The sequence below is a fragment of the Jaculus jaculus genome, chromosome 3 (assembly GCF_020740685.1).
Source record: "Jaculus jaculus isolate mJacJac1 chromosome 3, mJacJac1.mat.Y.cur, whole genome shotgun sequence".
Lineage (NCBI taxonomy): Eukaryota > Metazoa > Chordata > Mammalia > Rodentia > Dipodidae > Jaculus > Jaculus jaculus.
This window is the reverse complement of record NC_059104.1, coordinates 113,709,251-113,724,888: the sequence shown is the minus strand read 5'-3', so window position 1 is coordinate 113,724,888 and position 15,638 is coordinate 113,709,251. Positions and strand designations below refer to the sequence as shown.

The following is a 15,638-nucleotide window of genomic DNA, read 5'->3' as shown; positions in this document are numbered from 1 at the left end:
TTAAAATTTTTTTTTTAAATTTTTTATTTATTTATTTGAGAGCGACAGACACAGAGAGAAAGACAGATAGAGGGAGAGAGAGAGAATGGGTGCGCCAGGGCTTCCAGCCTCTGCAAACGAACTCCAGATGCGTGCACCCCCTTGTGCATCTGGCTAACGTGGGACCTGGGGAACCGAGCTTCGGACCGGGGTCCTTAGGCTTCACAGGCAAGCGCTTAACCGCTAAGCCATCTCTCCAGCCCAAGTTTAAAATTTTTATTTATTTATTTGAGAGAGGGGGAGACAAGGGCAGATAGGCTGAGAGAAAGAACAGGCATGCCAAAGCCTCCAGCCACTGCAGACGAACTCCAGACACATGCTGCACCTTGTGCCTCTGGCTTATATGGGTCCAGGGGAATTGAACCTTCGTCCTTTGGCTTTGCAGGCAAGCACCTTAACTGCTAAGCCATCTCTCTAGCTCTACATTTTTTAAAAAAATATTTATTTGTTTATTTGACAGGGGGCAGAGAGAGAGAATATGAGCACTCCAGGACCTTTAGCAAACAACTCCAGACGCATGTGCCACTTTGTGCGTCTGGCATTACATGGGTACTGAGGAATCAAACCTGGGTCCTTATTGCCTGTTTTTCTTTTTTCTTTTTCCTTTGCATCTGGAATCCTTGAAAGCCTACACGGATGTCTTGAAATGTTCCCCCTATGTTTGCTTCTTGCATTTTCATAGTTTCAGACCTTACATTTTAAGTCTTTTGTTCATTTTGATCTGAGTTTTGTATATGTTCAGAGTTTCTGGTCTCTTTCATTCTTCAGGATATAGATTATCTTTACTTAAATTTTTGTGTCATTACTGTGGTTACATCTTCCAATGTTCTGTTAAATACAGGTTGTGAAAATAGAAATTTCTGTCTTAGGGACAATTATTTTAGCTTTTCATGGTTCTGTATGATGTTGGCTATAGTTTATTATATGTAACCTTTAGTAAGTGAGGTATATTCCTTTTATAGTTTGTTGATTATTTTGTTTTGTTTATTGAGGTAGGGTCTCATTCTAGCTCATGCTGACCTGGAATTCACTATGTAGTGTCAGGGTGGCCTCAAACTCTTAGCAATCCTCCTAACTCTGCCTCCCCAGTGCTGTGATTAAAGATATGTGCCACCATGACTGGCTCATTTTTATTATGAAAAGATACTGAATTTAATGCAACTTTTTATATCTACTAGATCATTGTCTGTTGATTTTAAAACTATTTAATTAATTTATTTAAGAGAGTGTGAGAGAGAAACAGCCAGATAGAGTAAGAAATAGAATGGGCACACTGGCTACTTTGTGCATCTGGCTTTATGTGAGTACTGAGGAATCAAACTTGGGTCCTTAGGCTTTGTAGTACCTTAACTGCTGAGCCATACCCCCAATCCTTTTTTAAAAGAAAATATTTTATTTTTGTTTTTAATTCTACTTATTTAATGTATTACATTTACTAATTTGTACATATTGAAACAGCCTTGCATCCTTTGGATAAATCTCACTTTTCATATCCATATCATATATAATCTGTATAGAATGCTGTTGAGTTTAGTTTGTTAGTATTTTGTTATCAGAGACATTGAACTGCAGGTTTCTTTTGTTGTTGTTGTATTGGTGTCTTGTCTTGGTAATGATAAAGCTGACCTTGTTGAATGTGTTGGGAAGGTTTCCCTCCCTTTTATGAGTGTGGAATACTTTGTAGAGAACTGGTGTGTGTGTGTGCACGCACACACACATTCATGCATGTGCAGATGCATACTCCATTTTGTTTTGAGGTGGAGTTCCAAACATTTTAGGCAGGCCTTAACTTAAACTTCCTATGTAGTAGAGGAAGGATGACCTTGGGCTCTCCATTGTCCTGCTTCCACCTCCCAAGTGCTGGGTTTACAGGTGTGCCACCATACTCAGCAGTTTTGTTTTGAATTTTGTGCCCAGAATTGAATCTGGGGGTCTTCATGCCAGGCAAGCTGTCTACCACTGAGCTACATCACTGGCTCCAGTGTTAGTTCCTCCTTCAAAGTCTTATATAGCTCAGCATGAAAGACTGATTTTATGACTGATTCAGTCTCATTAATTGCTGGTCTCTTAATTTTACTATGCTTTCATGATTCTTTTTTTTTTATTTTTATTTATTTATTTATTTAAGAGTGACAGACACAGAGAGAAAGACAGATAGAGGGAGAGAGAGAGAATGGGCGCGCCAGGGCCTCCAGCCTCTGCAAACGAACTCCAGACGCGTGCGCCCCCTTGTGCATCTGGCTAATGTGGGACCTGGGGAACCGAGCCTTGAACCGGGGTCGTTAGGCTTCACAGGCAAGCGCTTAACCGCTAAGCCATCTCTCCAGCCCTTTCATGATTCATTTTTGAGAAGCTTAATGTGTCCAGAAATTTAGCCATTTCTTCTGGAGTTCTCAATTTGTTGACTCATAATAGCCTACAACTTGCATTTTTGTGATATTAGCTATTCTTTCTTTTTTCACATCTGATTTTTATGCCTTTTTTGTTTTTGTTTTTGGTTAATCTAATGAAGTTATTTGTTAATTTTGCCTTTTCAAAATGCCGACTCTTTATGTTTAAATTTTTAGTCTCTATTACGTTTATTTCAGCTACAGTATTCACCATCTTTCTCCTTCCTGTTCTAGTCTTGGTTTGTTCTTTCTGATACCTTTGGTTTATTGCCATATCTGCTCGTATTGGTTCTGGCACTTAGTTAGGAGAAGGCCTGTTAGATTCCTCTAACATGGTTGTATTTGATGCTTTTTTAGGCCCCTTTTTACTATTAGGTTTGAATTTTATACAATTCCAATATCTATTACATTATCAATAATTGGTGTTGTTTCTAATATGTAATATTCAGATTGTGGCTGAGGCTATGAAACTGAAGTTTTGTTATTGCCATACTTCAGGAAAATAAAATACTAGAAAGTTTGATGATATTTATGAAATTTGTGGAAAGTGCAGAAGGTCCTCACAGTGGGTGTTATAGTGAATATATACTTATAGAATACTCATAAAGTAAAAAATTTATTAATGGCAAATACCAATTTATAGTTCATCTATTAGAAAAATACTTTTTATAAAAGAGCTATTATAGTTGTTTTATATATTAAGTTTAATTTAGAGAACTTACTTGGATTTACTTTCTGCTGTTTGTACCATAAAACTCAATGTAATTTTGTAGATAAGTTTATAATTATGCAGATATATACATAGTTTGAAGAAATTCTGTAATAACCAAGGACTCGCTACCTTGAGGAATTCTATAGTGAATTGTTAAATTTTAATTTGAGTTCATTCTGTACCAACTACTCTTTCAAGAAAACATGGTTGACTTTAAAAAATATTTTATTCATTTATTTGAGAGCGAGAGACAGAGAGAGAGAGAGAGAGAGAGAGAGAGAGGGAGAGAGAGAGAGAGAGAGAGAGAGAGAGAGAGTGAGAGAGAGAGTGTGTGTGTGTGTGTGTGTGTGTGTGTGTGTGTGTGTGTGTGTGAATATGGGCATGCCAGGGCCTCTTGCCACTGCAAATAAACTCCACATTCATGCACCAACTTGGGCATCTTGCTTTACGTAGGTACTGGGGAACTGAACCTGAGCTGTGGGCTTTAAAGGCAAGCAGGTGCCTTTAACTGTTGAGCCAACTCTGTGGCCTCTGACTTTTTGCCTACTACTTTGAGTTCCTTTGTTTATTCTTTTGGGAAATTTCACATCTAAACAGTCCTGTCAGAGAAACATTTATTCATTATCCACCAGTTTTAATGAAGTCAAACAAAACAGATGTATCTTCATCTCTAAGGTTGAAAATCATATATGTGTGTGTGTGTGTGTGTGTATATATGTATATATATGTATATGTATATATATATATATATATATATATATATATATATATATATATGATATTGTATTTGTTAACTTAATTTGACTCTTTTAAATTGCAGTGTCCTCTCACATGGCAGAGCAAGTGGGAAGGCCCTGAAGATCCCCTGCAATACCTTAGAGGTCTTGTAGCTCGTACTCTTGCAATTCAGGTAAGACTACATTATGTAGAAGCTCTGATATGTGACTGACCGCTGATACGGCAGTATGTTGAAATGCCCATACCTACTGAGAACGATGTGATTTTGTAAGTAGAATACCATACATTCTTTTTATTATGTCATTTTTATTTTATATAGCATTTTAAAAGGGTATGTTCTTTTTGCTGACTGTAACTTTTCATCATTTTTATGTACAGAGAAAAATCTAAACTTATAGCAAAGATTGATTTTTCAGATAGTAACAAGAATTAGTTTATAACTCTGACTTCTTTGCTTTAAGGAATACCTACTTTCTTGTAATGAAATGCTTTCATTTATTCTAAATTTGATCATACTTTTTCTTATAGCAAACCAGTTACATAACTGTAGAGAAAGCTAATCTAATAAAGAATATCATAGCAGGAGAAAGTGTTGGTTTTAGGAAATGGACAGGATGGGTGCAGTTTCCTCTTCCTTTGTGGTTTCCCACTGTCTTACTACCTTCTCCCTCTGCATCTTGGGCCTGCTTTACAAATAACTGTATATTTGTGTGTGTGTTTGCTGTGACAAAGTCTTGCTACATGTCCAGACATACCTCAGTCCTCTGCCTAGGTCTTTAAGGGCTAGATTGCAGGCTTATGCCACCACACCCAGCAACAAATACCTTTCTTTACTATATTAGCTTCTTTTATGTGATTAACTTGATGTGTCCTTAACATATCACTTTCCATCCATCCCGTGTTTTTTTTTTTTTTTTTTAGTAATTCACACATACATTCACATATTTAACTTTGCTGTTAGTCCTTTCTCCTGAAGTATGCTTACCATTCATCAATAAACATCACATACAACCTCTTCAGAGAAACTTCAGGTCATGAAATATGAGTACTGGAAAATTCCTATCCTCTCTCTCATCTTCAAACAAATTTGTCTAAAACCACTCTGATCCCTCTTGGTGCTAATATACCAGAGGCCGACCTGCTGTTGAAGATGTTTCCCTGTACCTGTGCACCTGATTCCATCTGCTTTCATCTCTGCAGAGACTCATTTTAGGGGGTCCATCTCTCCTCACTCTTCTTTCTTTTCATCTTTCTCTTCTTGATAAGTTTCTCTTCCTACAAATGTCTCCTTTGAAGGTACCAGGATTCATTTGAATGTGTGTTTGCTTTCAATTATAACCAATCCAAGGGGTTGTAGCATTATTGGAGAAAAAAGCAGTAGGATGAAGATGAAGTTGAAATTAATGTGGAGAAGAACCAGGTAGAGTCTTTGATTTGATTTACTTACTTTTCCATCCGTTCTGCACATTCCTGGACACAGCCTGTTTATAAATATCCAAAGAATAAAAGGGGAAGGAATAAGGAAGAGAGGAAAAAAGAAGTACAAATTCTTTATCAGTAGTCTTAGAAAAATATAAGGATGCTCTGAAGATTTTTGTGTAACTTGCTGTATATATGTGTGTGTGTGTGTATATATATATATACATATGGGTATGTATATGTATATGTTATATATATACTTAAATACACTTAATTATCTGGTTGTTATGATAAACAGATTGTTGATACCAAAATTCTCTCCTTTGAAATAATTATACATGAGTTGCTGCAGCTTTTATAACATTGTTATTCATCCATAGCCTAATGAATAGTGACTGTCAAAAGGGAACACTTTTCTTCTGTGTTATTTTCTTAAAAGCTTTATTGAAATTTGGCCTTAATTTTAATGATAACTAATTCTCAAAATAACTTGCAAGCTTAATTATAGCTTACTTTCCATCCTTCCAATAAGAGAATATGTAATATTGCTTATTTCTACCACTGCTTGGGGATATATTTTGTATTTTTTTTTTCTTGGCTTAGTGTTTTCTTCAGCTGTAAATAGATCCCCTAGCTGACATTTAATGTTTGGGTTTTTTCTTTCCATCTGTCTAAGATCCTGGTTGTTTTCTAGCTTTCACAGATGCTGCTTTTGGATACACATCCCAAGCAGCTTGTATTCATCAGAGAGAAGTATAGCTACTGAGTTGGAGGAAAGAATGGGGACCTGGGTGGGAAAGGTGAATTCTATGTGGGAGGATTATTGAACATGACATCTTGGGATTTCAAAGTGTATGCAAACATCCTGGGAAAGATACAGCTATGTTTTCAGATCCCAGAGCCCCATGGTGGGGAAAGAAAAAGGCTGCTGAGAATTTCATGTGCAGTACTAATTTGTTGCAAGAGTTTTGTGCAAATATGTACAACTGATCAGGCTTAAGAATTTTCTTTATTTACTTAATCAAAACATGATAAATGGGTACTGTATGCCAGGCCCTATAAGTGCTGGAGACATGGTGGTTAGTAAATGTAGTTCCTACATCATAAAGTTTATATTCCTTAAATTCATTCATCTTAGTAATTAAAATTCGTCAGTGTGATTAATGTGTTCTTGGTGCCAAATTCTGTGAGTCTGATGGAAGTAGGTTGTTAAACAAAATAGCAGTGCACCTGGTTCCCCAAGAACTACCCTACAGTTTATCTGAAAAGGCAGATATTAATAAACAACAGCAATGATGGTAGTGTAATCTATAGGAGTACTTAACCTAGACAGGGTCCCCAGTCTCAGGTCAACCTGAGAACTTAGTTTGGGCAGTATGGAAAGGAAAGAATGGGCTAGATAGTAGGCCAGAGTCAAGAGTAAGTACTGTGGTTTCAAATAACTAAAAATAGCATAGAGAGCAACAAGGAAGGGGTTCAAGAGCAGGAAGGGCCAGGTCATGAGACTATTAGGAAATTCATTTGGTACTAAGGGCAAAGGACACACAATTATATGGGCAAGTTGCCTTGTTTTCCTGCCATGTGGAAAGTTGTTATCTACTGGGTTGCATAAGCTTTCACTCTGAAGGCTGATAATCTGCAGTCAAGAGAACCTCCATGTACCCAAGGATCTCAGCCACATAGATTCTTGCAGGCAGCACGGTGTTCACTCTATGTATATGCATGATCCTTCAGATACTGCAAAGATGAGTTTTGTTTTAATACCATTGTTTCCAATACCTAGGCTACTGTCTGTTGAACAAATTAATGAGCAAAGTAATTTATAGTTGAATGATCTGGAGAGGTTATTTACAGTCTGAAACTTAAAATTACAATCTTCTTTGCTTTATTTTTTTTTCTGACTTTGATATTGAAATAAAATTTGAGTTTCTTTTGTTCATTTTCATTGCTCACCCTCCCCTTGCAACATAGCTCAGAAGTGAATTCTGATTCTATGGTGGTCATGTGCATTGCATTTCTCTGTAAATCAGCATCACAATTTGCCTTGGTTTCTTTGTCTGTTTTAGAACAATTCTCATAGCTGAATCCCTTGGCACACAACCTGTGACTTTTGCTCAATACTGCTAGCTCACAGATTGATTTCCATCAAGCCAGAATGTATAGAGATTTTCATCACCCATACCCAGTTAGACCCAGTTGGTAAACAGACTCCTGAATATTTCTTTAGTATGCTTTTGTCAAGGCTAATATTTATTGTCATTGTGATTGGATTAAACAATTTCTAGAAGACTAGTAAAGCACAGCTCTAGGTATGTTCAGCATTTCTTGAGACAGATCATGAGAACTGTGAGGTAACGTATGGGTGGATTACTATACAGTGGCATTACTGGGAGTGAGGTGAAGGTCAGAGATGGATTACTTGGAAGGAGTAGGTCACTGGTGGTGTACTCTTGGGACTGTCTCTCACTTGACCCCTTCCTGCAATTCACTTCTTTGCTCCCTTCTACCCTGATGTGAGCTGCTTACAATGCCCTCTGTCATGATTGTCTGTGCTCTCTATAGCCATGTACCAGAATACAATCTTTCCTCAAGTTATGACACGTGTTCTTCACAGTGATCAAAAGTAACTAATAAGGTGTTATTTCTTCTGGTGCTTGCTATGTCTTTATAGCAAGTTTAATGGCTATTTTTTAAACTAAGCTTCTTTTGTTTAATATTGTTAATATTTACAGTAACATTTCTTTTAATTCTACCTAATTTTTGGCCCAACTCAAGCTAGTGGCTAAGACAGTGAGGTGCAGAATTCTTTTTTTTTTTTTAAAGAAGAAACACCTTTTTTTTTTTGTTTATTTTTACTTATTTGAGAGCAACAGAAATAGAGAGAAAGAGGCAGATAGAGAGAGAGAATAGGTGCGCCAGGGCCTCCAGCCACTGCAAACCGAACTCCAGATGTGTGTGCCCCCTTGTGCATCTGGCTAACGTGGGTCCTGGAGAATCGAGCCTTAAACTGGGGTCCTCAGGCTTCACAGGCAAGCGCTTAACTGCTAAGCCATCTCTCCAGCCCCAGAATTCTTATAACAGAATCGTGTTATTTATTTATTTTTATCAACTGTTGGCCATCCTGAAGCTTGGGAAGATCTAAACAATAAACAGAGGTGTGTCTATTAATAAATATCCTGCAGCATGACATATATAATAACTTTAGAGCTTAGTAGAGACAGAAAACCAAGTAGTTATAGTCAGCAGTAAAGGAACTACAGTACCATGAGCAGATAATAAAAGAAGCCTAGGCTAGAATGAGGTACTGATGTCTGCTGTTCACTAACCCAAATTGGTCCTCTTTGCATGGATTGCAGGAGGCCTGAATGAAGCCTGTGTGGTGCATTATCTATTAGCATGCCAGTGTGCACTTTCTACCTCCCTCATTCTTTCACCTTCCTGGGGCTCTCTGTCTTATTTGTCTTTAGTAGAGTTCAACCATGCTGTCACTAGCATGTCTGCCAAGGAACTTTCGCCTTAGCCATAGATTGCTTTGGCTGCCTTGTAAATAACGTTTTACTTCTATTACCCACTTCAAGGAGGACTACTCTTGTTTCATGTCTAACTTGTGCTAACCATAGTTGTTTCTTTCTCTTAACTAAACCTGGCTGTTCTCAAAGCAGTTAGACTTGGATTTCTATTATCTAGGAAATATGATATCAAATATTTCCAGGCTCATCTATATAGCTCCTCTTATGTCTGCAGATGTAAAATGTGCTAACTACCTTAGTCTTAGCTCTCAATCACCTTTTGTTTCAGCATAGTACATAAGATATGCTTTATACTTTTTAAATGATATCAAAAGAGACTTATAAAATTGAGCCCATAGTGAATATCAGTCATACATAGAGTGTATGAGTACATACATAACCTTCTATTAATTGGAACCTAGCAAGCAGATAGTACTCCCTGCATTTTAGAGATATGAAAAGTGAAACCCCCCAAATAAAAATATTTATATATTTATGAAAACTGTAGCAAATGAGAGAAATCACACGAAGTGTCCTTTCTACAACACAAGAGATATGGTGATAATATCAGTGCCTTTTCAAGTGATGCTACTTTCCCCACACTGAAAACCAGATCCACTCTTTTCTGCTTTCTTCTTTGTCTACTTTACTGGCTTTTCTTGTCCGTTTTGGGTTCCCTAGAACTCAGTTCTATGACTTTTAATCTCATCTGAACCATGACTGCATCCCCCATGCACACGCACGCATACACACATACACACTTTCTGTCATCCTTAGCCCTAACTCAGGACATAAATAGTTCATGTTTGATATTTCCATCTGCCTATTTAATAAAGATCTTAAACTAACAGATTCAAAACTGAGTTTCCAATTATAAAAATAGTATTCTAGCCACAGTTATCCCATAAAAATGTAATTGGCAACCATACCCCTCCTAAGGCTTAGGCAAAAGGTATTACTTTTGACTTTTCCTCACTCATCCAATATCCAACTTGTCAAAAAATTTTCTATTTCTGTTCAGAATGTATTTTTCATCTCTCTCACCATCTTAATGCTCTAATCATGATGGAAGTCATTCTTAAGGCAGTGACCCCCTCACTAGTGTTGTCTCTATACTACTCCCTGCTGTGGCTGGTGCTCGGAGACAGGGTCTCCTCTATGGATCTCAGGTTGTCCTCAAACATGACATCCTCCTGCCTCAGTTTTCCAAGTGTACCACAGCTTTCTGGTTGGTTCATAATGTATCAGTCTCATATAGTCTGGGTGAAGCAAAAGTCAGATTGCCAGTCCTCTTTTGAAACAGTCCTCATGACTAGTCATGTCATCCAAAGTACTAGACACTATGATGTCCCAAAGTTTAGGTCAAGCTTATCACATCTCTCACTCTGATTATTATTTTTCCTATTTTTTGCTCCCTTACTTACTCTGTCTATTAATTTTAACTATGCCCTTATTCTAAGTGCTGGAAAGACCCAGTAATCGGATAACAAGAAATTCTAATAAACAGAAATCACATTTTATTCACAGACATAGATAAATTATATGCTAACATTGGAGCTGTATCAAAAATATATTTTGACCGAAATCCTGGGATTTAAGAATAACATACAACCAAACTTATGTTGCCACCATAGAATGAACTTAGGAATGAAGTAAATATCTACTTCTATCAATAATATTTAATTTTTTTCTGAATCAAGTTATATATAGAGACAGTAATTCTAGAAGGCTATTGTCTAGTCAGTCCTTCCTGCAGTCAGCTACCAGACACACTGAACCCCTGAACAGTATACATTGGTGATCTACAGTTTTATAGAAGTCATCTAGCAAAGCATACTGTTGGTACTGTTTGCAAAACATTAATCTTGTTTCTAGAAATGTGCCAGTATAGTAACATAATTGGTTTTCAAGCTAACAAAATAGTTCCTGAATTTCTGTCTGCATTGCTGCCTTCATCTTAGGCATACCAATTTTAGCAGCTCCTTGAGACATAACAAAAGGATTTTTGCAGTAAAAGAAATGCAACAACTACTTCAACTTGTGAAATAGTAGTTTCAACAGAGTTCAGCCAACACAAAGCTTTCCCTACAAGGAGGATATTGTTAGTCATATGTGCTGTGCTCTTGTGCTCATTTGCCAGACTGTGTGAAGGTTCTTTGTGTATCTTTTCTTTGTTGCTGTGTTTTACATTTGGAGACTTCTCTTACATCTTCGAACATGGCCTATTAGTATATGACAAAAAACTGCAAAATGTTTTGCATGTCATGTGGTTGACAGTTTCCACCATGATCAGGAAGTCTGTTCTATCAAACACTGTGGCGTTATTTCTGCAAACACAGTGCACAGTTGTGAACAAACATTGCATGCTAGAGATTCCTGAATCAAGCAATTTGCATGTTTGTTCTGCTGTTAATGACAAATGTGTAGCCCTTGCTGATTTTTCAGTCTCTAATGTATTTTCTATAGTATTCACCTTTTAACTATTTACAACTACAAGTCTCTTCATAAGCAATGGAAGCAGTCACTAGCTTGATTGTTCATTTGCATGCTCTCTCACACTTTAAAGGGACATTTCGCTGCATATGTATATGTTTATAATACACTATGCTGCTGCAGATTCTGGAGGAGTCTGTGTAAAACACTGCCAATAATGTCAATGACTTGTATACATCAAATTTAGTTTAGGAAAATAGTTCACTAATGCATTTTCTTTTCATTATAAGTAATTTTTTTAAACAACGTACTTGTATACATGTATGTGTATGTGGTCAGACAAGTTGTCTGTGCTTCGCCTTCTTAGAGACATGGTCTCTTGCTAATGCAAACAGGTGGGTTTATCCCATGAGCAGCTTTGCATGGGTGCTGGAGAATTGAATGAGAACCTAGACTCAGGTTTTTCATTTGCAAGCAAGAGCCTCACCAAGCCATCCCCTGAACTCCCTCACTGAGGTATTTTCTTAATAAGAATCTTGAATATAAGGTCTATAGTATAGATAAGCTAGAAGTTTTCAAGAGATGAAGTGAACAAAAATTGTTGATAATTTATACCAATAACCTTGTCAATTTTTTTATAAACCACTTTATAAAAGCTTAAAATGAAATTATATTATAATAAGCATTATCTTTAAGACACCTAATTCTGGGAATCAAATTAATGACCTTTTTTTAGTGGTTGATTTTGTTGGTTGATTTTGAACCAGGCTCTCATAGCCTAGGCTGGCTTCAAACTTATTGTGTAGCCAAGGTGGACTTGAACTCCTGCCTCCACCTCCTAAATGCTGGGATAGTAGGATTGCACTTCCTGATCAACTTCCAAATCAATTGCTGTGTTTTGAATTACAATGTTTACATCTCATTTTCAAAATCCACTGATTAGACCTGTAAGAGAAGTTGTAATGTTTTTACTTCTTACCTATGGCTAATAATGTAACTATCAAACCTAATGTACCAGATTTGAATGATAATATTATAAACCCAAGTTTTGGGTCAGGGTAAACTTAGACTAAAAAGTAGCGAAATCTAATATTATTACCACTATCTCTTGAAGATAATTTAATTCCAGTATATTTCTTGGTAAAGTGCCTTGTTGTTGAGATGCAGTTTTTAACATCTGTTCCTCCATTGATTTGAGCTACTTGTTCTACACAGGCCTGTTAACATGCTACTGAGTCTCAGTGTTTACTTTAGTCCCTGTCAAGACAGTGGCTGGTAGGACTTGTTTTGATTTAAGATAAAATAACTTTTGGTTCTGGATAAATTTGTTCTCAGACCCAAAAGCCTCTAAATTATACTAAATAAACTGAAAGAAAAGATGAAAGAATATATCAGAGGGCACATTGAAAATTATTATTTAACTTATTTGTTATTTGCAAGGAACATTTATTCCAAAGAACATAATCCATTAACACGTAAACAAAATTCCTGCTAGTTATTAATACATTGCATTGCAAATTGTATGATTACTATTCCAGGAAAATGAAGACAGTAAGATATGTTAAAGGCCAGGCCTGATGAAATAATACATTATTTTGTTAGTTTTCTTTCTTGTTTTGAGACAAGTATGTACTGTGCAACCCAGGCTGGCCCTCGAACTTATAGTTCTCCTTCATTAGCCTTCTTAGTGCTGCAGTTCCTGGGATTGTAGGCTTGCACTACTCCATTGGGCTTTATTTACTTTACTCCAATATTTGCATGTGTACTCAATGTTTCTACCTATGTTCATGTTGTTTATACATTTTTACAACCTGATAACTAGATTAGTCTTCAGTGTTCTTCAAATACCAGTTGTTTGTTATTTTTTTTGTTTTGTGTTTCAAAATAGGGTCTAGATCAAGGTGACCCAGAATTCACTATCTAGTCTCAAGCTGTCCTAAAACTCTCAAAGCGATCCTATTTCCTCTGCCTCCTGAGTGCTGGGATAATGGCATGCACCACCATGCACAGCCAAATGCCAGTTTTTTTTTTTTTAACTTTTTTATTGACAGCTTCAATAATTATAGACAATAAACTATGATAATTCCCTCCCCTCCCCCACTTTCCTCTTTACAAATCCATCCCCTCTCTCTATAAATTAGTCTTTTATTGTGATATCATCATCTTTTCCTCCTATTATGACAGTCTATTGTAGGCAGTACAAGGTACTGTGAGGTTGATATTGAGGCTGATTACTGTCTGAATGATTGCATTGTAAGCATTGGCTATATAATTTTTTAATGGTATAGCATAATTTAATAATAATTTTAAGCATAATTTAATTAGTTATTTTGCCTATTTTGGTTTTAGTCTGTCCATATTAGAAATAATGTTAAATGTGCATCAGCATATAATAATTTTATTTCTTTAATTTACACTGAGAAAAAATAAATTATTTAAGAAAATGGTTCCAATACTAGAAATATTTGGATACTTCTTATCAAACTATTTTATAGACATATTTAGTTAGCATAGACATAAAATCTTTGTCCATGTTGCAAATTTTCTGGCTCTTGTTATTTTTTGCTGACACCATGAAGGGCTAAACGCATGTGAGGGTTTTTTTTCAATTAAAAATGTACTTTAAAATTTTCCCCCCATCCATTGTCCATATTGTAATACTCATATTTCATTTTTTAAGGACCTCGCCTCTTTGTCATTGAATTTTATTTGTCTATCTACATAATTGTCTGTCTTCCATTTTGGTTTAAATTTACATACACATTAAATAATACATATGGTCTCTAATATACTATTTATAACTAATAACATTTGTTTCTTCTACAATAACACATAAGCATACTTTATTCTCAATGACAGAGTAACATTTTTCAGTAGATACATAACCTTTTTAATTATTCTTTCACTTATGAGCATTAAAATTGTTTTTCTGTTCACATCATAAATAAATTTTCTGCTCATATGTTTGTAAAATATTCTTGTTCAGGTATATTTTGTACATATTTATGTAAACATTTTATATTGTTAGATCAAATGGTGTGGAATTTTCACCAGTGAATTGAAAGTGGCTACACCTTTATCCATGTTAGATAAGATTGAATTAAACTTCTTAAAATTTTTCATCACATTTTTTTTCCTGGTATTTCTTCTTTTACAGATAAGATTATATACTTTAAAATTTCTTTTTGTCCATTTTTTATTTATTTATTATTTGAGAGCGACAGACACAGAGAGAAATACAGATAGAGGGGGAGAGAGAGAATGGGCGTGCCAGGGCTTCCAGCCTCTGCAAAGGAACTCCAGACGCATGCACCCCCTTGTGCATCTGGCTAACGTGGGACCTGGGGAACCGAGCCTTGAACCGGGGTCCTTAGGCTTCACAGGCAAGCGCTTAACCACTAAGCCATCTCTCTAGCCCAGATTATATATTTTAATATATTTTATTTATTTATTTCAGAGAAAGAGGCAGAGAGAGAGAGAAAATGGGCACTCCAGGGCCTTCAGCCACTCAAAGAACTCCAGATGCATGCACCCCCTTGTGCATCTGGTTTATGTGGGTCCTGGAGGGTCAAACTGGGATCCTTTGGCTTTGCAGGCATATGCCTTAACCACCAAGCCATTTTTCCAGCCCAAGATTTTATATTTTAAATTCATACTATCATTTTGGCTTATTTTATAATTTCACTGCATATTTTTGTGAATCTTGTGCTTATGCTTATACAATATCCATTTTAAATATTTTTTTTAAATTATGGACATAGCAAGGACACATCATGTATTGGTACCATCCTTTCCCTTGTCCCTGCCCCAGTTCCACTCAGGGGGTCCATTCTTAGTGGAGTTGCAAGTATTCCTCATGGAGTTCTGGGCTATGTGTTGTGGGAGCAGAAGTCAGTTTGGGGAGGATTCAATGCCTCTGTGCATGATGTCCTAATCTGTGGCTCTTACAATGTTTCTGACCCCTCTTCTGCAAAATTCTCTGAGCCTTTGTGGGTATGTTTTAAGTCTACTTCAGTAATGAGCTCCAAGGAGCCTCTGGATATCTGCTTTGATAAATATTGAGTATCCTCAGCATCTGTCTCCTTCATTCTGGTGCTGATTGTCAAGCTCACCATGGAAGCTGCACTCTTGCTCATATCCCCAATTCATCTGTGGTTTCAGCTGGGGATTGGCTGAAGTATGAGTAGTAGCTTATCTCCTTGGGTTTCACTTCCTTCTGAAAAGGGAAAAACAGATTTTCCAGTGGAGACTGAAGTCAGCATAGGTTCAATGGGAAAAGCGGTATTAATTTAGGGAGAATTTAATGGATGTAGCCCCACTTTTAGCCAAAGACTGGTGGAGGCTAGACACTGGAGAACATAATCTTTGTCTCCATAGGATTCTGACCTGTTTCCCAAT

General features: G+C 36.5%; 1 protein-coding gene across 3 annotated transcripts in view; it reads left to right on the top strand.

The window, feature by feature from the left end:
* The window catches only part of Dync2h1 (dynein cytoplasmic 2 heavy chain 1), a 277,230-nt gene that overhangs the window by 220,661 nt on the left and 40,931 nt on the right, over positions 1-15,638 (top strand). For all 3 annotated transcript variants that reach the window (XM_045144805.1, XM_004661895.3, XM_004661894.3), the window contains one exon: positions 3,962-4,051. In XM_045144805.1, the coding sequence (XP_045000740.1) occupies positions 3,962-4,051 (90 nt within the window). The remainder of the gene's footprint in view (positions 1-3,961; positions 4,052-15,638) is intronic.